At 42.3% G+C, this 27,005-nt stretch overlaps 1 protein-coding gene across 2 annotated transcripts in view; it reads right to left on the bottom strand.

The window, feature by feature from the left end:
* Positions 1 to 27,005, bottom strand: part of GPD2 (glycerol-3-phosphate dehydrogenase 2) — an 84,498-nt gene that overhangs the window by 27,572 nt on the left and 29,921 nt on the right. For both annotated transcript variants that reach the window (XM_082198358.1, XM_082198359.1), the window contains exons 7-8: positions 6,252 to 6,416; positions 5,161 to 5,305 (exon numbers count right to left, since the gene is read on the bottom strand). In XM_082198358.1, coding sequence (XP_082054484.1) covers positions 5,161 to 5,305; positions 6,252 to 6,416 — 310 coding nt within the window. The remainder of the gene's footprint in view (positions 1 to 5,160; positions 5,306 to 6,251; positions 6,417 to 27,005) is intronic.

Here is a 27,005-nt window from a genome sequence, read left to right as displayed (position 1 = left end):
AAGTGTAAGTTCTACAACTAAGAAGTCTTTGAGATGATATTTATATACAGCTTAAGAATACATTTGGAGAAGCAGAGCTTAAAAAGTAGGTGTCAACATGGACTTGTAAGGTAAACCATGGCAGACAAGTAATTACTTTTCAAAATGAATTCACTATTGATTTAGAGAGGCAGGAAAACTTAGAAATTTAATATACGGACTCAGAATCTTCAAAAAACTTTCGGTAAGTTTTCAAATAAGGTTTCTAAATTGGCATAAAATGAGCAGAACTACAGAGAGGCTGAGCGTATTCTTTGCAAAGATTGCTGGGAGATCATTTACGTTCTTTTTTAATATCATGGAATTGCTAGAAGAACCTAAATTGGGGGAAATGGTAAATGATTTCAAATCCCACTCTCTTGCCCATTTCTATCACTGCCTGTTCGATCTTCTTTCAATAATTACTCTGACAAATAACAGAAAATTCCAGAAGACAATCAGGGTGAGATTCTAGCATACAGTAATACTATTTAACATTTATAAAGCATTTCAGGACATTCACAGAGCTTCACCTACATCACAGAACAATGTCGTAAAATAAGAGTACTTTTATTAACTCCATGTTCCAGGTGGGACTGAAGGTCTATGACAGAGAATGACTTACCTTAACCCACCTAGCGAAAATTATTTTTACACTTTCTGAACCACACCTACATCTAGATATGGATTCCAGGATGGTGCACACTGAAACACAAATATCCAATTCAAAGTACTGGTTTTTACCTATACAGCCTGCAATACATCAAGGGCCGCCTCTCTGCTTATGAACCTACCTGGACCCTGCAATCATCTTTTGAGGCCCTTCTTCATGTGCCTCCTCCACAAGAGGTCCAAAAGGTGGCAACATGAGAATAGGCCTTTTCTGCAGTGGCTCCCTGTTTGTGGCATGCACTCCCTTGGGAGGCTCAATTGGCGCTTCATTGCGTATCTTTAGGCACCAGGCAAAAACATTCCTTTTCTCCCAGGCCTTTGGTTAATAATTAAATTATCCATGGCCTTTTAAACAGTGGTGGTAGTGGGGTTATTGTTATTGTTTGTTATTATGCTATATATTGTTGTGTTTTTATATTGTAAACTGCCCTGTGATCTTGAGATATATATAAAGACTTCAGATATACAGTCGTACCTTGGAAGTCGAATGGAATCCATTCCGGAAGTCCGTACGACTTCCAAAATGTTTGGAAACCAAAGCGTGGCTTCTGATTAGCTGCAGGAAGCTTCTGCAGCCAATCGGAAGCCATGCAAGCCCCATCCGATGTTCAGCTTCCAAAAATAGTTCACAAACCGGAACAGTCACTTCCAGGTTTGCAGCGTTTCGGAGCTAAAGAACTAAGCTGTTCAAAAACCAAGGTACGACTGTATATCTTCAGATATATAAGACTATCTGGTTTCTTTTTATTCTCATCTTCAATAAATCTGCGTGTTTCATCTAAGAAATGAGGCAGACCTGGGTAACAATTGGGGGTTTTTAAAATTCATTTGGAATCTGCCATTGCTTTATTTCTTCTTCCCAGTAGGCCTTGATGCAACCCAATGCCTGCACTGCACTGCACTGAAAAATGTTTGCTGCCTCCTGTTAATTTCTTCCTTACGGCTATCAACAGATACAGATTCATGATGTTACCACCAGCCAATGCCCCAACCCTGGCCTTGCTTTGTTTTACTCTAGCCTGAGTAAGAGTACTGGTTGGTGCAATAAAGGTATTACCCTAATGTGGATTTGGGGTTTTTTTCTTACAGCCAACGTGTCTACCTTTAATTTTTGAATTCAAGGGAAAGCTCCTTTAGCTACGGTGTTGGATAGTTTATATCCTTTTGAATGTTACATCCAATGATGTAACTGCTGCAGGCAGAATCTATGTTAACACTGTTCTCAAAGAAAATAGGAATGCCCATCTTCGGATCAGGGATCTGTTTGTACATCTTCTAAGAGGCAGAACCAGAGCCACTGCTGCAGCCGACACATAGCCGAAACTGCAGGCGACATCAACTGGATTAAGGGTTGAAATTTATATGAGATTAGTCACACTAACATCATCAGAGTGTGAGAAAGTCATGCAGGAGGTACTTATATGAGGACATGTATCTGAAGAACAGAATTAATGAGAGCAGAGGGACACAGGGACTATTAATGAAGAATATAAAAATGTAAGAACCTACTGGGAAACGCTTGCATTGTATTAACATTAAATTAATTAAATCTTATCTACATTTACACATAAAAAGCCTTTAAACTATTTACCATTTTCCCAAGATCATGTCAAAGTACTTTCCCAAAGAGACCAGTAGCTGTAATGAAATGACACACATTTTCCTGCTAAACAGGATTTAGTTGGCACTGGGGGCAAAAACCTGTTGCTCAATTAATACACACGTTTGTTTTTGTTTATTTCTGCATGGTGTGTATTATTTCTTATACAGACAAATTCCTCGGCTTAACTATGTTTAGGATGAGATCAATCTACTTTTCACTCAGCAGCAGAGCAAATGATCTGCACAGGCAGGAGTTGTCGCTGAAACAAAGTCAGTTGCCTATTGAGAGATGCTGAGGAATAAGGCAAAGGGAGAGGCTGACCCTGAGCTTATTATACAGTATATAAACCAGATTGCACACACAATCCTGGGCTCCATCTAAGACTGAAGGTGTAATAGCTCAGAGTAGCCAGCATTGCAAAAGAATAAAGGCCAAAATATTTGTTTTTCAGCTGCTCCCGCCTTCCGTCTCTACTGAATGCTTTTGAGTGTACTCGTTTTGTTCATTATAGTAGGTGGATGATGTGGGCTGTAGCCGTAGCAACCATGCAAATAGCTGCGAGTAATTGCCCCAGCTGTCCAGTTTTAAGCATGTATTAACTGCAGAGTGTAATAAAGATATCCTTGTCTGAGAGTTCTGTCACTTTATAGGTGAATAATGGATGCCCTAGACTTTGACAAGACGGAACCTCTGAGCTGGATTGAGTACGGGGATCCCGCTACCAAAAAAAGGATACCATCAAGCAGGGGTAGCCAGCATGGTGCCCTCTGGTTTAGTGGACTACAAATGCCATCTTTCCTGACCACAGAGCCATACTGGCTAGGGCTCATGGGCGTTGTAGTCCAAAACACCTGGACGGCACCATGTTGGCTACCCGCCATAAATGGTAGGAGCTGGAACACAAATCCCGCATGACTTGAGGGCTGGAGCAATCGAACAAAGCTGTGAATTAGCAGCCAGTTCCTGTACCTGCTGTGCTCTGGCAAAGCCAGGTAAAGTGATATACAGAGGAAACAAGCCCTATGGCTCCTTGGTAAAGGTGGGCTGAGATGCCACACACCTTACTCAGCTGTTGGCTAAGATTCTGTTTTAACTATGTGTTCTCTTCCAATTAGCCATGCTGCAGATGAAATGCAGGAAGAGACGATGAAATGGTTCCATGGGATTTTCTAGCCTAAAGCTAGAGACCCAAGTGGAAGAAGAGGGGCACTGCTCTGCAGATGGCGAACATGAGTTTGTGCAGGGCTATAACAAGAAGGTTCTACAGCAGCTCTCATGCTTCTTCTTGGGCTTTTATGCGTACACAACCTCGAAAGTGGAAGAACGTATTTCGGATTCCCCAATGCCACACGCTTTCCTTGCATGATGTTCTAGCGCCGCTTCCCATGAGCTGAAGATCCCCTTGTCCACATGTGGAGGGCAGAGGTGTCACAACAGGGGTGCGGGGGGGGTGATAAGAAGGCACCCCGCAGGGGCTCGCTCCGCCGCGGCCAAACCACTATGTACAGCGCATGTGTAGCATCACATCGTACATACGGCACATGTATCATACGCAGCGACGCCGCACATATCCACCCTACGTAGCAACGCCCCACCCCGGGTGTCACAATGCCTTTGTTTGCCCCTTGTGGAGAGACATCTTTGAATCCACTACTATTAATACTTAGCATTTATGCAGAACATCTCAAGTATTCAAAGCACTTCCTTAGGTCAGTCACGTAATGCAGGTCGATACAGCAGCCGCAGGCCTGGAGTCAACTTGCTTAAGACTACCTTTTAGCTGTTATGCCGTAAACGCTTTATGAATCAGCTCACATATCCATGTTAGTTTTCCTCACACGAAACTCAGGGAAGCTAGCCTGGTGCCTTCAATACATATCTTTCGGCACCGTCAAAAATATTCCTCTTTTCCCAGGCCTTTGGCTTATTAAGCAATCGATGGCCTTTTAAACTTGGGTGGGAATTGTTATTGCTTGTTACTATGTTACGTATTTTTGCGTTTTTATATTGTAAACCACCCTATGATCCTCAGATGAAATTTAACAAACAAATAAATGATACTCAGGGCAAGGGGTGGTGGTCCGCCCCAGGTGTCACCACTGAGTGGGGTGACAAAATACCAGGTGGGACTCACCGCGGGGCCTGTAGCACACCAGAGCCACGCGTCTCTCCTGGGAGTGATGCGGTGGCTTGGGCTCCCACATGCTCTGCGCTGCCCCTAACAGCTCACCTGCTGCCTCCCCCTCAGCTGTAGGGCAACTGAGTGGGAGGAGACAGGCAGACTCCCTGGAGGTCCTGCGGAGCATCCCGCCCCTGGGCATAGGGCATGAGCGCCGCCCCAGACGCCCAATCAGCTTGCTCCACCACTGACTCAGGGAGGAGCAGGAGGACACAGCAGTGGTTAGAGGTAAAAGATCGGCTGAGGCATGGCCAAAGAAAGAAAGAAATCCCTGCAAAAAGTTGCCCACTTTCTGTTCTTCCAAAGGCGCTTGCTGCCCCTTGTTCCCCACAAATGAAATGGTCCAGTATTTAAGCTGGAAGCAGGGGTGAAGTAGATTACTTCACCTTCCCCTTGATATGAAAGCAGAGGTAGATTTTGGCATGGCAACACACCAGCAATGCTCTTTTGAGCATTCAAAAGGTGAGAGAGTTACGGGGAGGGCTGTACCATGTGTCCTCAGTAAGAGCATTTCCTCCCTCTGAGCTAAACCAAAAATGAGGAGGGGGGGGGGGAGAAGGGGAAATAAAATCTTGCAATCACCCTGCACTATTAACAGCAGCAAGTCTCTCTCTCTACAACTTTATTTTCTACACTGGACACACTTCTTCCGATTGTTATAAATGATCCCGCTTTTGAATATCGTTACCTGTAATAGCCAGGCATCACAATATGAACGCCTGCGCTTGGCTGACAGATGTTTGGTACTTTCTGCTCATCCATTTTCCGCACGGAGTCTGTGAAAGGTCCTGTAGCATTGATAACACATTTGGCTCTGACATCAAATTCCTGCCCTGTGAAAGAAAACAGCATCAATCACATACTCCATTTGTTTCCCTGTTCACTGACTCTCTGGATTATTAATTTATCTATGAAGTTAACCTATTGTGAAGTGTGTGTATTTATCTACACACACATGCACATAACACACACACACAGCACACTGCAGAAGCTTAGCAGCTAGTATTGTTACCAAAAATTAGAAAATAGTTTTGAGGATAATTTTAATAAAAAGAAAAGAAAAAAATGAGAGAGAGAAAAATCCTCTCAGATAAAATCTAGAGTGGCAGAAGATTCCCCTCTCCTGATTTTACTTTTATTTATCGAGTTCTCTTCTCTGTTTAATGGCATTCTTAAACCCTGAAATTTGTTAGATGGTACTATGACTGAACGCACACCACACGGTTATTTTACGACGTCAGCTTTTCTTGACAGAAGGGCTTGGATGTAAAGTGTGGCTTAGCTTGCCAAAGCACCAGGATTTGAATGAAACCCTGACAGAAGTTAAAGATGATTGGCATTAATGACATGCCACTGCACTTTGGAAATATGCCTCCTTTGTCAGTTAAGTGATATTTACAAACTCCAGCCTCCCGCTGCACTCCCCCTCCTTAACTTCTTCTTTCTAACATAAGGGAAAATAAATAAATAAATAAATAATATTTCTGTCTCCTTAAACAGAAAGGTAAATGGGGGGAGCAGCATCTGTGGACAGCTGTGCTTCATCCAGGAAAACAACTGTGTCCTCTAAACCGCATACATTAAGGGAAGTGGAAGAATGCCAGCGGAATGCCAGAATCCACCGAACCATAGGAGACAAGCATTAGAAACGCCGTCTCTGAAAAGTACCGCCGGAGCAAGGTGCCTTGTGAGTGTGTGGGCCAACGCAAGTTACCTGTTGTTAGGTAAAAGGAAGCAAAGGGGCTCTATAAATACCACAGGGGAGCGAAGGATGCTTACCTGTTAGAACATCCCTGCACCTTGCGCCGCAGACGCGGTTCGCCCCGCTCTTTGGATCCGTCTTCTTCAGCAAGCACACCACTTCAGTGTAATTGGCTGTGGCAGCCCCATACCTGGCAGCGGTGAGGGCAATGGCAAGGTTCATTCGTGCATCGTTGTGTTGTCCTGCAGCAGGGGGCAGAATCAAGGGAAGGACATGAGTCACCTCAAGCCACTGACTTGTGGTATGGAAGTGTGTCAGAACGGATCTGTCACATCTGTCCCTGTCACACCGAATCTATGTGATGGCTGGTCAGGTCTACCAAGAATTGTTTAGAGTAATGTCTTCTCTTGGCAAGGCAGGGCATTCATCTCAATTGTTCTAAACAGCGTATTTGTACGATTGTTATTTTTTAAAAAAACAATTGCAAATAGCTGGGATTACTGTCCAAGCAATGTGGTTTTTTATACGTTGCAAAACGAACGATTTTGCATTTGTTCAGTCAAGGACCTGACATGAAAACAAACCACACGCTTTCTGTTTTGGAAGGAGGAGGATTCTAAAACCAACCCCTGCTCCCCCCTCCACAAATCCGGCATCTTCGAAGAATTTGTTTTTTGACGGCCCCACTGGTGTTAATTAACAATCTCTAATAGCACACACACGCTGCATGACATTATTTTTTTTAAAAAAAGGAAGCAAGCAATGATCTTTCAGGAATTCCACTGCTAAGCCTCTGCTGCCGGTGAAAAAGACATTCATTTTATGCACATTTTAAGTTCGCAACTAATAGAATTCACAAGGTTGGGCGCATATATATATATATATATATATATATATAATAAAATCTTGTTGAACACACACAAAGAAAGAACCCAAGGAGGTTTAGTTAACAGATCACTCTTAACATATATATCATTAAAGATTTATTACAGAATCTTCCTAGTTGAGGAGGAGAGAGGGGGGGGGAATCAACATGGAAGAGAGAGCATTGGCAGGGGGAAGGGAGGGGGGAGAGCAAGAAGAATGGAAATGATTAATTACTTTAAAATAGTGGCATCACCTGAGACTTTCTATTTATTATTGCCACTGAAGTTAAAACCCTGGATGTTGGCTGGGAGCAATTATTCTGCGTAGCAAGGGCCAAGCTCCGTGTGCCCAGAATAATTAATTACAAAGGGCTGGAGTTCCGACGGCAGAGTTCAGCATGCCCACGAGTTGGGATCGGTTCTATCAAGATAATACTGATAAAAAAACGGGGGGGGGGGTGAATGAATGGTAATGGATACTGCTGTTGATTTATGTTGCCAGCATACCAAGCGTTCAGTATAAATGATTTATGTAAAGTTCGGCCCCTTCCGATTCTGCCAGAGCAACACCCAGCCGCTATGCGAGCAATCCGTTTCGAAAACCAAAAGGGCAAAAACGTAGAAGGAGGATCAATGGCTCCCAGAACTCTTACACAGCTTCAAAACTTCTCATTCCAATGTGGAAGAAGTCCACCGAGGGAAGCTTAAGCAAGCTAAATAGGGCCTAGGGAAAACAAAACCCCAAAGCATACAAAAAATTAAGGGAGCTGGGAACAATAGCTTTTGTTTAAAAAACAAAAGGTTTTGATTTTATTTTGATATTTTTCCATTACATGTATATATATAAAAAATTGCTTGTCACTTCAGCTGCCTGGAGACAGTCAGATTAAGATCAGAAACTATAAATAAATTAAATAAAAATGGCAACCTCCCCAACACTAAGAAAGAGAGCTAATAGGCCACACGATAAATTAATGGAATAGGCTGAGGTTATGCAGAAAGTATCCAGAAGCAGATTGGTAGCATGCAAGTTTATTTTGTTTTTTAAAAGGGCTAAAATTCTCCCTTTGGATGTGTAGCCTCTGAACCAGGCATCCTCAAACTCGGCCCTCCAGGTGTTTTCGGACTACAATTCCCATCATCCCTGACCACTGGTTCTGTTAGCTAGGGATGATGGGAGTTGTAGTCCCAAAACATCTGGAGGGCCACGTGTGGGGGTGCCTGCTTTGAACAATTAGAAATCTGTATGAAGAGCTGCTCTTTAGTTGTTTGAAAGTCAAAATATACACACAACTACAAACAAGCCTTCTAACATACAGAAGGATTTCCAAAATAGGTGGAGGACATTTCAGCAATGGTAAATTACAACAACTATTACAGATATATTCTCACTGGTGAAATGCTATTTAACAAGGACCTGTAACCCACTTACTGGAAATACTGCTTTTAAAAATAGCAAGACATGCTCAGGGAATAAAGAGTCTTGTGGGTTTCTTACTATGGTTCTGTTTAGGTAAAAGGGCAGCAAAGTTTCTCAAAAGAGACAGCAGATGCAACTGGGAAAGGGATAAATCAAAGGGGTTCCCCACCTCACCCCATAGCTTGGATCCCCTTTGCGTTTCATAACTAGTCTTTGGCTCGGATTGTTGTGGCATTTGGATCACTGTGGTTACAAACAAGGAACCCTGCTCTCCTCTCCTGCCATAAGAAGACTTTTTTTCAAAACTGCCAAGCTCAGCGAGATTTATTAAAACAAAAGTTATTGTAACAAAAGTTACCAACCATCCCAAATTCAGCAGTGCTACGAAAATCAAGGGTGATTTTGGCATAGCCATACCATAGCAGAATGCATAAAGACAATGACCCAGAGCCATGTCTCGCCATGGAAGGGCACACAGGGAAAACATGATTTGTGTGGATCCATCCCTTAAGGATGCTGTAATCTTTGCTAGTCACACCGAATAGAACCAGGAGACCGGTAAAACTAGGCCCTAAGTCTTACAGATGTTCTTCAAACTCCAGCTTGACCCTACATTATTCCTCCAAGAATCCCTCTCACACGCCAAAATTCAAGGAAGTTCTGGCATCAAATAACTGAAGGAGTTAATCATCCATCCATTCATTTTATTTGTATTCCGCAACAGCGGCTTACTACAGAGAAAACAACACACTTTGAAACCAAACGGTACAAAAATAATTACCTAATAACATAGCAAAACAGCACAATAACTTGCCAAAAATTGTAACATTTCATGACTATAAATATAAGATGATTACTTAAACAACACTCAATAACAAAAATAACAAGGGAGCTTTACAGTTTCACCTTGGTCCTAGAAAAACGCATCGCATGAAGTTGCTCACAGTCCCGCTCCTGAAACAACTTGCAAGGCTTCCGAGTGCAGCCAGTGGCTTAAAACACCCTTCCCATGGTGTTTTTCCTTTCTCCTCTGAATGGTGTCCACTACAGAACTGGCCAAGTAGCAGCTGAAAATTCATTACTGGTGGCAAATCTGCGGGAGTATCTATTCTGGGGGCAATAGCTGCAAAACTGCTTTCAGCAACATTTGTGGTTTACTTTCCCCTCTCACTGGTGCCCTCTAGAGGTCTGGCTGGCCAGCAAAGCCCTAGCTGGTTCTGCAGAAGCTTTTCCTCTTAGGAGCACTGCCCTGTTACAGACAGGAGCCTCTTCTATCTCTGTTCATGGATGATTAAGTTGACAGACAGAAGGAGGAAAGACCGGTTTCCTCCTCTGGAAAGACAAGTCAGTTAAAAGGAAATAGAAGGGGGGGGCATGGAAGGGTTTCTGCTGGGAGACAGGGAGAATTCTGCTCAGAAACAGTTAAGCCGCAAATCCCAAGGCAATCATAACAAGGCATTAAATCGCCACCAGCCATGTGCACACTTCTTCTGATACAAGCTAAGATACATATATGGTGGAATTGTTTAAACATCAAACAATTTTGGGAAACAATATATAATGAAATGAAAAAAATGTTCAGATATTCATTTAGGAAAACACCAGAAGGTTTTCTATTGGGAATAGTACCAGGAAATCTAAAGGAAGAAGACAAGTCATTATATTTATATGCAACAGTAGCCACAAGGCTATTGATTGCGAAAAATTGGAAAAGTGGTATTATACCGACAAAAATAGAGTGGCTTGCCAAATTATTGGAGTGCTACAATATATCCAAAACAATGGGAGAAATTGGGAGGATCTCAAAAGAGAAGATAGACAGGGACTGGAAGGTGTTTAAAGGATACTTGCAAAACCATATTGAAAAATCAGAACTCCTATTAGAATAAACAAGTTCCATTTTAAATACTGGAATACTAAATAAGATGGATAACAATGTGTAATAGAAAAAGAAGCATGAAATTAGGTTAAACGTGTGTGAAAGAAAGTAATAGAAGTGGAAAGAAATTGCAATTGAGTAGATTGGAAGTCTAACACAAAGGTGGGGTGAGGGGTGGTGGATGGTGATGGGAAAGGGAATTATCTGTGGGATTGAGTGTAGGTATGTTTGAACATTTTCAAGGATTGTATGAAATGTATGTTTGTATATTCGAAATATGTGTGTATTAATGCTGAATTACTTTAACAATAAAAACTTTTTTTAAAAAAGAAAAAGATACAAGCTTAGAACACAGGTTTTATGCATTGAGGCAGTGGTGGGGAACCTCTAGCCCTAAACAGTCCTGCCAGGCCTCCCCATTTGGCTCCTGAGGCCTTTTGGCCAGGCCAGGCCCGCCGGTCCTACACGCAACATCACATATGGTGCCAGGTGCAAGGCAGATAAAGAAGTAGTTGGGGTTTGCAGGCTCTGTCAACAGCGCTTTGCAAGCTCCAGCATTGGAGATAGCAAAGTGCTATGCGCGAGACTTTGAAAGCACTGTCAGCTAGCTTAACGTTAAACCAGGATGGCAGAAGTGGGCCCCACCTCCCTGTCAAACTTGGCCTGCAGGGGTGGAGAAGATAAGGATCCTGCACACTGGCTCAGATCCAGTTCCCCACCCCTATGCTGAGGTGATGTGATACACTGCCCCAAGTCCCCACACATGAAGAATGATGAGTGCCCAAGTATTATAATAGCCAATGCTTCTCTCTGTTGATGAGGCCATTTCAGTACAGGAAGGGCAAAAGATGCTATCACAGAAGACAAGAGATTTTCCTCAAGGTATGAAGGCCAGCACACATATATGTATCTTAACATTATAGGCCAAAGCAGTACAAGCCTAAAACAGGCACCCAAGATACTGAATGTGGTTTTGATACCAATAACTGACAGATACATGGGTCCAAGAGACAGAGCATTTTCAGTGGTGGCCCCATGCCTATGGAATTCCCTTCCTAGGTCGGTATGTATGGCGCATCAATGTTTACTTTTAAACAGGCACTGAAGGCTTTGCTTATTATTCTGTACTGCTTCTAATGGGAGATTTATGCTGGTGATTTCCAGTCACTAGTCTTTTTTGTGGGGGTTTTGTTGTTGTTGCCTGCTTTTACGCTTGTTTTAGGTCTGTCAATACTGTTTTTATCTGCTGCCGTGGTGATTTTCAGATGTATTAATGAGGCTTCAGCCGTTCCTTTAATTATTTTATGACTTGCAATGTCATCAATCACTGCTATTTTTCCTAAAGTGTTGAGAACTCTTACAAGGGACAACCCTCAAAGGAAGCCTACAAATACAGGAAGGAAAAATAAATAAATAAAAGCAGCACTATAAGCATTTGTTGTGCTTATGTTTTTAGGCTACATAATAATGCTAACACGTCCAGGGATACAGATAGGATGGCCAGTTAGAGAGGACAGCAAAAGGGTTTAGATATTTGCCATGTATACCTGACTGACAGCCCTATTTAATTGTTCTTGAAATAGATGATCTGCAACCTCAGAGTGTTGGGCCTGCCCTAGACCTGACAGATGTGGTTCGCTGTGGAAAGGATTCCCTGAGGGAAGTTTAAAAAGCACAGGGCTTACACAGTTGGTCCTGCTGTTTACTTGGAAGTAGAACTCACTGTAGGTAAGCATGCATAAGGTTGCAGCCTCAGTATGTAGATCCAAATTATGTAGATTCAAAATATGTGGCTACAATTTCAAGTTCTCCTCAGAGGAAACAAGAGAGGGGAGCTGTGGCATCACCCTACCCACAGTTCCCCTTAATATTCAATGCTTGGCTATAATGTGCTCCCTCCGTAGGACAACCCTTAAGGTTGGTTCAGAAACTGCACAATTGGGCAGCCGGGATACTGAGCAGACTGGTGACAGCACACATATCACACCTAAAGCCCTCTGCTTCTTTTGAGGCTGGATTAAATAAAAATAAAAAAACCCATAATTTACATATATTTTTTTATTTCAAGTCTGCTTTTTTTGAAAATTTGCATTACAATAATTCACAAAATAGGTGCGCCTCTTAACAAATGTTGATTTATAAAACACACCGTTCCTCCTATAAAAACAAATGCATGAATCAATTCATTCATGTCAACTAATTGAACACCCTTAGAGGTGTTGTTGTTAAAGTATACCCTGAGCAACTTGGTTTCATGAAAGACTACCTTCCTTATAGAGTCTCAGTAGATCACAGAGATCCTCAAGAGACCTTGCTGATAGTGCTGCAACCTGCCCATTTGGTAACAGGACAAAAGTTAGTCTTCTCCTTAGCAGCTCCTACCCTCTGAAATGCCCTCCTTTTCTGCAATTTGGGTGGAATGGGTTATTGGGTGATTTCCGCTCTTACTGAAAACTCACCCTGTTTGCTCAGACTTTCCCCAACTATCAGCACTGACCAATTGTCTTTGGCATCTGTGATTCTGTTGGTGGTTTTTTTGTACTTAATTTCTTTTAATGTATTTTAAATTTTATCCTTGTACACTGCTTGGAGGCAAGCTTTGTTAACAAGAAGCACATATAAATATTAAATAAATAACATAATACAATAAAATGGTGCTTCTGTATCTCCTGAGTTCCCCGCTGGGCTATTCGGAAAGGAGATACAGACCATGCAACCAAGAAAATAAAGCAAATGGTCCATTAGTACTAATTGGCACCAAAATATTATGGGAGACGACAAGTTGAGAAGAGAAGCAGAAGAGTCTGTTTTTTAAAAATACAGAAAGATAGAGAGATAGAATAGATAGATAGATAGAATAGATGGAAAGACAGATATAGTTTTAGTGTACCAATGGGATTGTAGGTAAGACTAAGATAAATGTTTTGTGGTTGCAGACAATTTTGTTTTTGTTTTGCTTTCAATAATAACTCTTAGATTCAGAAAGTCTTTTTTTAAAATTGCCATCAGGTCTGAAAGAAGATATACAAATAAAAGAACAGGGCTGTCAAAATAATTCAGTGTTCTTTCATAGTAAAGAGCTGAGTCAGCTGTCTTCAAGCCTACAGCCGCTAACCTGTAGGCAAAGTAGCAGGAATTGTAAAAGCACAGCACTTGCCCTGAACACATGTCCACTTAACACTCTACCCTCTGCTAGCTGCTGCTCTTGTCTATGTCCTCCCTCCTCACCTCTCCTTTTTTTCTTCTTTTTTTAGCTCTGTCACCTCTCAGGACAGATCGGACAGATTTTTTTAGATCAAAAAATCGCAGCACAGAAGGCTTAATTTGTCCCAAAGAGATCTGAACAAGCCAAAACCATTCGGAACAAAAGCTTGCAAGTGACTGGGCAATACAAACAAAAGCCATCCGTGGGGGAGAAATTACATAAAACAGGACGGAGGAAAAAGAATACTTTTTAAAGGGGGTGGAAATACCCATTTCGATTTTTTAAATTTAAAATACTGTCTCTTTAAATAACTTTGTGTGCTATCCAACACTGCACATGCAGAATTCAATACTGCACAATGAACCTTTCTTTCTTCATCCTCCCCACTGAAGGCTCCAGGAACCGCTCCCCCCCCCCCCCCAAGCCTCTCCAGGAGGACTCAGCAAAATGTTGTGAGCCGAGTAGTACAGGGTTGCGGGGGGGGGGACCTCTTAATAATTGTGGCCAACGTAACTGCAGCTACTTTTCCAACCTTCCTTCCCAACCAGCTCCATTTTTAGCCTTCGCTGTGTATTGACCAGGCTGCAATTCACATAAGTTTTCACTCAGGATCATCAGGACAATCTTGGTGTGATTCCGCATTGAATTCTATCTGCGATTATGATGTAAATCTCACTGCAGATTTACACTGGAGCAGCTGAAGGCAGAAGCAGCCTATCTGTATCTAGATAGATAGATAGATAGATAGATAGATAGATAGATTTACAGGGTACATATTCATCAGAATAAAGTGCATAGTGAACCTATTAAAAAGATAAAATGCCCAGCAACCCAGAGTCCTAGTTTAGTATAGCTTTTTTATAGCTTAGTAAGGCAGAAGGGACCAAACAGCGTAAATGGGAATTCCGTTGAATAACGAAGGCAACACTTTCTATCACGGCTCATGTTCTTCTGTATATAATTCACAAATGTCTAACCCAGCTCCACACCCCCTTTGGTTCTAAACAAAAGAAACCCAACATTCACACACCCACGGAGCCTTTCCACCCTCCTCTAAGACTCTGTAATGTCCCAGTTTCCTTAGAGTCCCCAGAGACTGGTCTCGCAAAAGGAGCATTGGCAGTTACTAGTTCCTTTTCAATCTCTCATAAATGTAGGAAAGAATGCATGTCTTGACTCTGTCAAGAGGAGCATCGCCTTTTTGCTAGCCACTCGGCAGATGTGGTTCTACCGACAGCTCAGGACCATTTTATTTCTCTAATCTTCTGTCACTGGCTTGTCAATTATGTCTCCGCCTGTTAGCCTAATAGGGAGACCTCAGACGATCCTCCTGCTCCTGCTTTAGCCTAGTAGCATCACAAGATTTGGGAACCTCAACTGTGGACTTCCATGCAAAAAGAGGGACAAAATGTGAATATGCCCCCCAAAATACAAAAACAAAAACCAGCATGCTACTGGAGAAGTTTGGCAAGTTCTATGGTAAAATGAAAAGAGCTTTATACAAAACAAAGGTCAGATCCACACCATACATTTAAAAGCACTCCTATGCACGTTCACAGTCATGGTTTCCCTCAAATAATAATAGAATCATAGAACTGTAGTGTTGGAAGGGATGACGAGGGCAATCTAGTCCAATCCCCTACAATCCAGGATTATTTTTGCCTACCGTGGGTTTCGAACCCACGACCCTGAAATCAAGAACCTCATGCTCTTACTGATCAAACTGTAAATTGTAAAGGGAGCTGAGGGTTGTTAGGAGACTTTTCACAGAGCCACAATTTTAAGAGGGCTTTAAATGTATTCTACGGATGCACGGGATATTGGTTTGCTGATGGGGAATTCAATGTACTTTGAAAGCTTTAATAACTGGAAACTGATCCAATGAAAAAGGTATTATCTTCGTTTGTATCAAAGGTAAAAATAATGATATTCTAGTGGTATCTAGTCAGAGAGGAATGACTAGCATGACACCAGGTGTGAATCACTGCTCAGGCACTTAGAAGTGCAATGCCAGAGGCCTTCCCAGATAATGAATTTCTCTTCATGGGGAGGGGGGCGAGTTGCGAGGGGCAGATCAGAATTAGGATTTACTTGGTGGTGTTGGCTTTTAATTATGTTGTTACCCCACTTCCTTTGTATCAGCCTTCAACTTGTCAAAGGCATCTTATTGCAGTGTCAGGGTAAGTAAACGCATAGTGTTAAAATGAAAGCAAAATGTTGTCAGTGCCAGTTTAGGGAAGGCACGCTAAAATGTCACAATGAAAAATGTCTTGACAGCCTTTCTGTGGCCATTCTACAATGTTGGACAAATGTGGCGATGTCAGTGCACATTATTAAACAAGGGATAATTAACACATCTTGTGTGTATAGAAATCTTTATATAAATTTTGTGTGTTTGTGCGCACGCACATATGCACACATGCAGACCAGTCTTTCCCAACCTGGCCATTCTGGCTGGGACTGATGGGAGCTGCAGGTCAGTGCATCCAGAGGGCATCAGGTGGACAAAGGCTGGTATAGACGAAAAGGCACAGCGCAGCTTGAATTCTGCAACTGGAGGTACAATCCCGGCTGCCATTAAAATTCTATTCTGATGCAACTCGGAGATTTTGGAAGACTGTGAGGAGAGACGTCCCATCCTCTCCTACCCAACTGCTTGTCTAGAGCGGACATGAATTTGTGGCTGCTGCAAAACCTTCCCCAGCTCTCTCCAATGCAAACTCTCACAACCCTGTTGAGCCCATAGGAAACTCGGCTTGGACTGTGTTGTTGGCCATGTAAAGACTCCACTCCATTTAAAATGTCCCATTTGCAGACTTTTCAAACAACCAGCCTGTCAGCCTACATGCATACCAAATCACAGCTTTCTAATTCTCTGTGAGAAGCATCAGTGAGGACAAAAGTTGCATTTTTATGTTTGCATCACACACACAACGCAAACACACACAGGCGCAAGCATTTTCTTTCCACTGGAATTGGTCAATAGCTATTTTTCGTATCTCGTCTCATATCACAATTGCTCAAGTGGAGCCCAGTCAATAGTTTTATGAACTATTGCCCACTTCATAGGACATCAAGGAAATTACTTCCTCTTACGTGACCTTATCTAAACCAACTAAAACCAGAATTATGATCTAAGGGTATAAAAAGAGACAGGAGGTAATATGTCAGAGATATATGGAAGATGCAGAATTACTCTTCATGAAGCAGAGTGACTTCATCACTCACTGGAGACATGTGGTAGTTTCTAAATAAATAATGAGGAATCCTTGTTCGCTGCAGGAAGAGGAAGCAACAAAAAGAAGGGGGAAAACACCTTAAGCAGAGTACCGTATTTTTTGCTCTATAAGACTCACTTTTTCCCTCCTAAAAAGTAGGGAGAGATGTGTGTGTGTCTTATGGAGCGGATGCAGGCTGCGCAGCTATCCCAGAAGCCAGAACAGCAAGAGGGATTGCTGCGCAGTGATCCCTCTTGTTGTTCTGGCTTCTGAAATTCAGATATTTTTTTTCTTGTTTTCCTCCTCCAAAAACTAGGTGCGTCTTATGGTCTGGTGCGTCTGGTATGTATTTACTACAATTATAGAAGATCTACTTCCAATGAAAATGGCACATATCTGAAATGGCAAAACAATACAGTGGACCCTCTAGTTACATACCACTCTGGATACATAACTTTTGGGGTGTGAACATGGAAAACCTGGAACTGTATACTTCTGGATTTCGCCGTGCACGCACAGAAGTGTTCTGCATGCCGCGCACGTGCACAGAAGCACTCATGCGCCGTGTGCATGTGCATGTGCAGAAGCGGCACCTCTGCCTACGGACTTTTTGGGTTGCAGACGGACCCCCCAGAACAAATTTAATTCATATCCGGAGGGTCCACTGTAATTGAATTTAGCCAGCAGAGACTGAAAGTGATTAAGTGTGGTAGAAATATTTATACATCAACTTAAATAGAACCAGTCATGGCAGCGCCAAAAACTGAGGACAATTCCATACATAACGCAGCAGTGTGATGGCCGTGCATACACTGGTGTTATCTGCGGTTCACAGAAAAAGCATATGGACAACCAACAGCTTTAAAAACCTACATATGCATGTGAGGGAGCTACAAACCAATGGAGGCTCAGGATATGTACAAAGGAGGTTACTGGTGTGTGCTAGGTGGTTAACAGCAAAATGAACAGCAGCAGCCCCAAAGATGCAGTCAAATAACGTCAATTGCTCAAAAATAAACTCGTGGCAGGGGACTGAACTTTAAATAAGTAGCAACCATTAAATGCAAAGAGTTTTTGAGGTGATGGGGAGGGGAGATTTTATCCCAAACAGCAAAACCTTTCATGCTCAAAGTTCAATAAACACCTGAGATTTTAATGTCTTGGCCTTCTTCGTAGCCACATCAGTTAGGGAACCCGACAACAGGTCTCCCTATCAGGCTTTTTACCAAGGGCCAATTCCATACCAAAAATAGAGAACAGTGATTATATACAACTGGAGCATTTATTATACTGACTTCCTCCACGCTATGGGTCAACTAGGTCTAATACGCATCAAAGCAAATTTGTTTGTGTTGGTACTGGCCAGTGCGAGCCATGTTCCTTAAGGGTGAATTCTCCCACACAAAAAAGGCTACATATATAATCAGGTAAAACCAGAATGATTAGATATCTTAATTTCCACTGGAATCCCTGGCAACAATGCGGGCCAGGCAAGGCAGGATTGGGGAAGGGGAGATCCAATCAATACGTGAAACCATTCCAGCACCTTCTTTTTATTTCTCACTTCCAGAACCCAGACCTGGCTCTTTAAAGGCAGCTGTTGCAGGTAGCACTTTCTACCACCAATGGGAACTCCTGCCTCTTACAGATACAACTACCACCCCAACTCTGCTCATCGGGGCAAAGATGATTGTAGTCACTTGGCCAGGCACATGGCGGAGGCAGAGAGGGAAGAGAGGCACTGGGTTGGCCAGTAGGGCGGTGCCTTTTTCCACCCTCCTTGCTCCACCCTCCAGCCCGAGGAACCTTCAGAAAGGAGTTGCTGTCATGGGTATATGGGTCTTCATGAGCTGAACAGAGTGAAAGATTATGAGTCATGGGGTGTGGAGAGTGTGTGTATGAACTTAACAGTGCTGAGTTTATTTTTCGGCTGCTACTTTCTTAATATTGCTAATATTGTTTTATAGATTCTAAATGCTGTATTGATTTGCTAAATCATATGACTTTTGCTCCAATCCTGATGTTTTAGCTTATTTTTTATTTCTTGCTTGGTTAACAGTGTTTTATAGATTGGTAATTGTTTCACTGGTGATTTGTTAATTATTCTATATAATTTACGTCAGGCATCCCCAAACTCGGCCCTCCAGCTGTTTTGGGACTACAATTCCCATCATCCCTGACCACTGGCCCTGTTAGCTAGGGATGATAGGAGTTGTAGTCCCAAAACAGCTAGAGGGCCAAGTTTGGGGGTGCCTGATTTACACTGTGTTTGTGATGTTCCATCAGGTTATTGCCATTTATTGTTTGTAAGCTGCTTTGAGGGTCTTTTGAATGAAAATGGCCTAGAAATATAATAAATCAAATCAGAGGGGCATTTGGGTTGGGGGGCCTTGAGGCAATATTTCAACCCTACCCTGCCCCAATCAAATTTTATCCCTGTACCACAATGAAGAAAGAAAACAAAGTCACCTAGCTGGCTTTTATTCAATTTGTTTGTTTGTTTTTTAAATTTGGGAAATAGCTAGGAGTCTTTCAAAGTTTCATGCACCAAAAGGAAAAAAAAACTGCCTCCCACAGAGCATTTTTCTTTTCTTAGCAGTATCCATGACACCACCATGCCTACATTATGGAACAAGATACATATTAACTAATGGCCTACCATTAAGTTCGCATAAAACACACACATCTAAATTACATGCTTCAATGGAATCTTGCCTCTGAAAAGCCATGACAAGCTGGGGAATACAGATGTATTTGTGGTGTAACGTGCAAATAATGTCACTTTCCTATAGAATAACGTAGGTTCTTTTAAGGATAAAATGGGTTAAGAAGAGCCAACCCACATTTTGATTCTTGTGAAGAGAGCAAGCATTTACTGTTGAGTTCTCCACCAAAATAAAATAAAATAATAATAATAATAATAATGCATAAACCAAATAAAGCCAGGACCATGGAAATTCACTCAGGTACTCGTAAATTTCCAACCTTAAACTCACAGCATACAAATAGATGAATCCAGCAAGTCAGAGAGCAAAGCCAATTTAATCTGTGGCTCCCCTGAGGTAAATGTAGTTCACAGTCCTGCCCCCACCCCAACCTCAGCCATAATCCCCGGTTCCTGGAGGAAAAAAAAAAGCACTGAAGTGAGGAAAATTCTACAGCAGGATATAATGATCCAAAATGACAGGGACAATAATGACAATGAATTTCATGTCTCCCAGTCATGTGCTGGGGATGCTTGACTGGGCTGACTTATACAATTAAATTGTTACAGGTACAGCAGGAGATGCAGTTATCATCTGCATGCTTTTGGGAACGGCGCCTCCAGCAACCGCGGTGCTATGGAATGTAGAGCCGGCCTTTTGTTAGGAATAAAAACAAGGAGTCCAGTAGGTATGTTTATATGTGTGGCTGCCCTCTGCGACTTTGGGGGGCAAGGAGAGGATGAGAGAGAAAGAGAGGTAGTTCAAACATGAAAGGGATACTACACGGTGTTTATGAGGGCATTCGTGATTGAGGGGCATCAAGTTCATTTTATTAAATTAAATTAAACTGATCTTCATTCTTCTTCTGAGGGATGAAATGCCACAAAAAGGTACTGGAAACAACAACTGCAAAGAACAGGTATCTCATAACACTGTGCACCAAAGCAGAATATCAGTCGTAATTCATCGGGATACTTGAAATTTTAGACTTCCTTCTTCCACATACTATTTACACTAAACCACAGTAGTAAGAGCCCTTCAATTAAAAATAAAGATGCCACAATCCAACGGTAAATGATTCATTTCCCATATATTCCGCCACAAACAGGAAATCAGCTCTCCACATCTACAGCCATCCTCGCTGCAGGTAAGTGCAGGTTTCCACCTAAAGAGTTCCAGTTTATAGGAATTATTCAAAATAATTCCGAGTCTCAGCACTGCCTTTAACTACCCATAACAGTTCCCTCGGTTTGCTGCTTCTTGCTACCCGTGGATTTGCACCGCCAAAGAGGTTGTCATATTTCCATTGTGAGGAGCGTGCTTCAAGGAACCTTTTCAATGGCAGCTTGTCACACTGTTTTCGTTTCCAAATGAGAAAAACGCTGGAAATTAAGCGTATGAAGTTTTAGAACTGCGCAAGTTCTCTACTGAGCTGTGCGCCCCCAATTATACACCTTGATAGCCTCGAAATTATAAATTAGTCAAAAGTAAAATTATAAACCTGTAACTTTTCATAATTCAGCGCACGCTGGAAAGACAACCATAGGAGGCTAGAAGGGGGAAAGTACTTATTCCACTGCTGACAGCTTAATGAATGTTCTTCAGGTTTTTCCCATTGATTTTTTGGTGCTTTTGTCCCCCTACATTAAAAAAAAATCAAAAAAATCTTGTAGGGTTTACAATGAGCGAGAGTCTCACTTTTCAAAAGTGACATGACCACTCACCCCCCCCCCGACAATAATTAAGAAACTTTCTCCTATTCTAAACAGATATATGCAAATGTTTCACATTTGTTAGTATGTCTTAAACCCCTTAAGTCTCAAATATATGCTTCTTCTAATTCTTATTTCTTTAAGAATGTGCAGGGCAGAGCTTACTAAAGGAGTTTGAACTGTTTTTATTTATTTTATATTAAATTGTAAATCATTTTGGGATGCCTCATGGGAAGTGATTCATGGATTAATAATAATAAGTTGCACTGGCTGAAATAAAATAGTGTCCGTGTGTGATCAGAATGGGCATCCTCTCATGCAACAGTGTTTTCTCTTCCTCTCCTCCCCCTGCAGTCCCCCCCCCCCCAAAGTAGAAGTCTGTTCCGCTGGCACACAAACACCATTGAATTAACCCAATGGAACTTATTTCTTAAAAGGCACATATAACAGTTTGTATGTGTGCCTACTCAGAAGTAAGCCCCATTGGTTTCTTTAGTACTTACTCCCTGGTAAGTGTGTACAGGAATGCAGCCTTAGTATAGCAAATTAGAACTGTCTACAAAATGTTCCCAAGATTTTAAAAGATGTTATATACATATTGTCTAAAATTAATGTCTTCAGACATGCCTATGCTTCAACTAGAATCTTTAAAGGGAGTCTTTTAATAGAAGCATACAAGACCCTTGCCATTTAAATCAGCAAATGCTTTGTGTGAACGCTTAGTATTTATTTTTTAAGAGGTAATTTTTATTTCTAATAACCAAGTTGCACATTGTTTCCCTAGCATCCCACATTACAGCTTCAAAACATTGAAATCAAATTCTCTCTGCTTCAAAAAAGAAACCGCTTGGAAATTTCTCTAGAAATCTCAGTGTTGGTTTTTCCATAGTGCCTCTTTACTAATTTTCCTTGAGCTACATAAATGAAACTGACAGATCACTGCTCAGATAGCAGCCACATTCCTCCCCCAAAATGTTGCCTTTTTGCTATTCAGCAGTATCTGAATACCAACAAATGCTAAATGAAGTCTGACATGTACCCCTAAGAAACAAACTTGTAAGTTGCAGCTTCAAAGGAAACCTTGAATAAATAGGACACATTGTGTACACCCAGGCTAACATCCAACATATGCTTAGGTTTCCTGATGCTTCTACAGACCAAGAATAGCCCCTGGTAAAGTCTGCGATTTGCTGCTGCTGGTACATCCAACATTTATAATGTAGCTTTTTTTTTTGTTGTTGTTGTTGCCTGTATAAACAAATTTAAAATGCAATTAAAGAAGGCTAGAGCAACAACAGCCTACAAAGCGAGAATATATGGTAGAAAATGAAATACTTGGCAGGTCACTGGTTTGATAAATAATTAGGGAATTAAGAGGGGGAGAGGAAGGAATGGAGATCTGGTACCCAATTTTGCATTTAAGTTCGTTTTTTAAAGGCAGGCATAAAAGTGTTTGAGCAAATGATCTGGCCGGGGGGCGGGGGGGGGGAGAGAATAAACCCTATCGTGGCTTGAATCTACCCAGTGTAAAAGAAGGGGACAATAGCTGCTGCGAGGCACTTCTCTTTGCAGCCAGTAGATGCTACTAACAACACAAATTATAACTTATGTCTTAGAACGTCTAAGAAGCTGGAACAGATGGAAGAGAGTACAGAGGAGGCACAAAGGTGTCCCATCATCATATAAAGACTGGAAGGGTCCACACTCAGGTAATCAGAAACTGAAGGCCTCTGGGTCAAATCTAGCCCCTTGCAGATTCCCTAGTTGGCCATCAAGGGGCAAGAGAGACTGTGGAGTGTGATCTGCGGCAACAGTATCAGAAATCAGCTTGGATAGCTCACTTGGATACAGCATGATGCTGATGGTGCCAAGGTTGCAAGTTCGAACCCCGTATGGGTCTGCTGTATTGGACTAGATCAGCCTTTCTCAACCTGTGGGTCCCCAGATGTTGTTGGACTACAACTCCCATCACCCCTAACTAGCAAGGCCAGAGCTCAGGGATGATGGGAGTTGTAGTCCAACCACATCTGGGGACCCACAGGTTGAGAACCACTGGACTAGACGATCCTTAGGGTTCCTTCCATCTGTACAATTCTATGACACCAGGTAATATAAGGGTGTGGGAAGCAGTCAGGGCCTTGGCCCACTCCTAACTTCACTCTCAAAGCAACCCTCCAAGAAAGATGGTTACCAAACCCTTTTTTTTTACAAAGGCAAGAGCTGCTACTTCATTGGCACTTTCTAAAATTCCACATTTTATTTGAGCAAGTGCCTAGTTCTCAGTACCAAATCATGATAACGTGGCTGGGGCATGCTAAACGCAGCTACCAGGTTTGAAGGATGCCAGCACAATTGCCTTCCGCTGTCCCAGCATAAACAATGGGCAAACAGAGTCGAGTTTGCATGACCTTTTTTTTTAATTTAAAATAATCTTCTTTTATCTTCAGCAAAACCTTCCAGGATAGCTAAAATCCAAAGTGGTGTGTGTTTTTAGTAAAAAGTGGTTTCTTTGATTTCTTTTATTTTGTTTCCGCCTGGGCATAGAGCCAATAAGTTTGCTGAATCACTTAGCACGCCACACTCAACCCACGGCTGTGGCAATTTGCACGCATCACAAACAATTTGTGTGTCCCGCTTCCTATGTTCACAAGCCAGGCTGTGGGGGGAAGGGATGGCTGGCCACCCACAGAGCAATCCTGCAATTTTGGTCTTAGCATTTTCAGCCCAGGAGAAGGGACCTGAAGAAATTTCTTCTATTTGTTTGATTGACTCCTCACCCAAAGATTGATCCCTGTGGGTGGGTGAGGCCAGAGGCGAAAGTTCATGAAGAAACCAATGTCTACAGCAGAAACATTGCAGCCATGCAAAAAAAGGAGGGGCACAGAACCAAACTGGTGAGGTGTAGCCCGGGGACAGTACCAGAGGCAAGATAGAGAGTCCCCACCCCTCTTCTGAATGTTAATACAGTGGTACCTCGGGTTAAGTACTTAATTCGTTGCGGAGGTCCGTACTTAACCTGAAACTGTTCTTAACCTGAAGCACCACTTTAGCTAATGGGGCCTCCTGCTGCTGCCGGAGCACGATTTCTGTTCTCAACCTGAAGCAAAGTTCTTAACCTGAAGCACTATTTCTGGGTTAGCGGAGTATGTAACCTGAAGCGTACGTAATCTGAGGTACCACTGTAGTAAACTTTGGGAAATACACTCATGGTTCAGGTTTACAGAAGGCAACTGAAAGCAGAAGGTAGATCAGAAGAGAGGGATGCAATAAACAGGGAGCTGAGACAAACAGAAAGTTAGGAAACAGGGATAGACCAAGGGTGTTAGAGCTAGGGTCAAAAGAAAAGGGCATTAAAGCAGGAAGGCATCGATTCCTACCAGTTGCTGCTACCCCACTGATAAGCAGCTAATTCTTGGTTCACACTAATCAAGATTCAGGAGGTTATTCCCTCCTGAGGCAACAGTCCAGGCCTAGATGATCAACAAATCCCAGAGCCAAGCTCCCACACAGCGTGCAGGAGAGTAACAACTATCAATATCTGGACATTATTTTTTGCTGGTCGGGGTGAGTGTGGGGGTGGCTAGATTCATATGATCAGCAGCCATGTGCTGCACATGTAGCTTATAGGAACGTGGGCATCTACAGCATTCAACCAGTTCAGCAGACAAGGCAGAAATTCAGAAAATCCAAGCATGGTTTACAAAGGCCAGAACACGCATGGACCAAGTGCACTCCTTCCTTTCTCTCCTCTGCTCCCCTGGCTTCAGCACTTTAATCCTGGCTCCTCCTAAATTTGGAACTGTAGTTCAATGCTGGCTTACTAAGATGTGGGCAGTGCATGCTTTCTCTAAAAAAGGAGCACATCTGGCAAGCCAGCCAGTTGCAAAACCTGGTCTTTTAGGGGAAAGAGCAACCGCCTGCTTGCCCTCATCTATCCCAAAACTGCCACCAGACATCTGTTCAGGGTTTCCACAGCCTCTATGTATCTAGCAGCTGGAACAAGAGGAAGAACTGAGTGTCGCCTGCATACTGACAACATTTCCGTTCAAATCTCTGAATGACTTCTTCTAGCAATTTTATGTAGATATTAAAGAGCATGGTGGATGATTTGGACTTTTGAGGTGCCACAAAGGCTAGTAGTGGCCATGAAAATGGAACAGAAGTCTTTTGGCACTGTCTGGTCTATTTATCCCATCAGAGAAGACCACAGCCACCTCCTAATGATATTGATAAAATGCTGAGTGGTCCAGGAGATGCCCAGTGCAAGTCATCCATCCAGGAAACAAAATCAGGCCAAAAGTCAGACAGAAGTATTATAAAACCAAACAAAGAGCAGGATTTTCTAGGCCTACTATTTAAGGTTCTTTTAACCAGAGATGCCAAGGGACTTTCTGTGGACAAAGCATCTCTCATTACCATTGAGCTAATGTCCCCTGCCCAATATTAGAGGTTATCTTGCTCTTAACGAGCAATCAAATCCTGAAAAAAAAATTAACTTCCCAGTTTCTATAGTTAAGTAATAGCAGACAATTGCTATGAAAACACAGAGAGATGCAATACTGGATCTCTGCTCTGCTTGTAAATCACTTCAACTCACCAACCAAACTGAGCTTCAAACCATTTGATGAAAAATCTAGCCTCAAAACAGATTTTGCTTGCTCATTATTGACATGACAACAATCTTACTAGATCTCTGACTGCCCAAACAAAAAGCACACAGAAGCCAATGCTGTTCTTGAGGCTTAAGAGACTCATACTTTTATAAGCATTTCAGACTCCTTGTTTATAAAATGAGATTTGGCACAGGCTACTTTAGTTAAGAGAAAATTAGTGTTCAAGTTTCGAATTCATGCTGTGAGCCCCCACAATTTCCTTAACTCTTCCATAGGGAAAGAGAAAAATTAAAGTGACCAAAGGGAAAGGAAAGGGGACTGCTCTTAACTCAAGTTCTTTCTGGTAAGAAAGAGAGAAGCAAGGGAAAGGTTGGTACTCTTAAACAGAACAAACCAAGAACCATCACTGCTTATTTCAGATTACTGATGCTGCAATGCTTCTCACTGAAAATTGATAGTATCTGTTACAGAACTCTAGTCTACAGTTTAGGATGCAGACTTGGGATAACTCAAGTCAGATGGAGAAGCACAGATTGACCCAATTTGCATTTCCGCTCAGTCCACAATGAAGCCATTGTATGACTGTTTCGCTACGCAGCCAAATCACAGCTCATCCCACATTTAATGTGCCATTGCAAAGCTTCCCAAAAGGGGGCTGGCAATACAGCACCAGATTTGTGGAGAGTGGGATCTGGCTGCATAGTGAAGCATCAGGCAGCCTTCGTGCTTCAATGTGTGCGCATCTTATTCATGAACATTCGGAGAGACATCCTGCTAGCGCAAAGATGGCTTGCTGGCTACAAGAGGGGCTTTTTAAAAGAAAGAAAATGCAAGGTTATACACCCTTGCCCCTAACAGTGGGGCGGGGGGTGGGGAAGTTCCCATAAAAACACCCAGTGAGGAAAAACTGATAGCAAAAAGCATTTTGTGGGTCTTACAAAGACAAGAAATTCACAGTCGAGGCTGGCCTTTAGTACATAGGAATGGCAGAGAGCTATAAGAAAGTAGTTATGTGGGCACCCTGCTGTGGAAATAGTTGCATTCCAACATCACAAACTGAATTTCTTGGCTTTTAGTAATCTCTGAACACATTTGGTAGAGGCTGCTTCCCCCCATCGCTTTATTAAAATGTATGCAGGTTCAACTCCAATTCAATGTGCATGTAACATTTCATTTTGTGCCCAAAAATGCAGATGGGATGCTCTTGAAGAGT

The sequence above is a fragment of the Podarcis vaucheri genome (genome assembly GCF_965113315.1).
Source record: "Podarcis vaucheri genome assembly, chromosome: 1".
Classification (NCBI taxonomy): Eukaryota; Metazoa; Chordata; class Lepidosauria; order Squamata; family Lacertidae; genus Podarcis; species Podarcis vaucheri.
The sequence above is the reverse complement of the archived record's forward strand: the minus strand, read 5'-3'. Positions and strand labels throughout refer to the sequence as shown.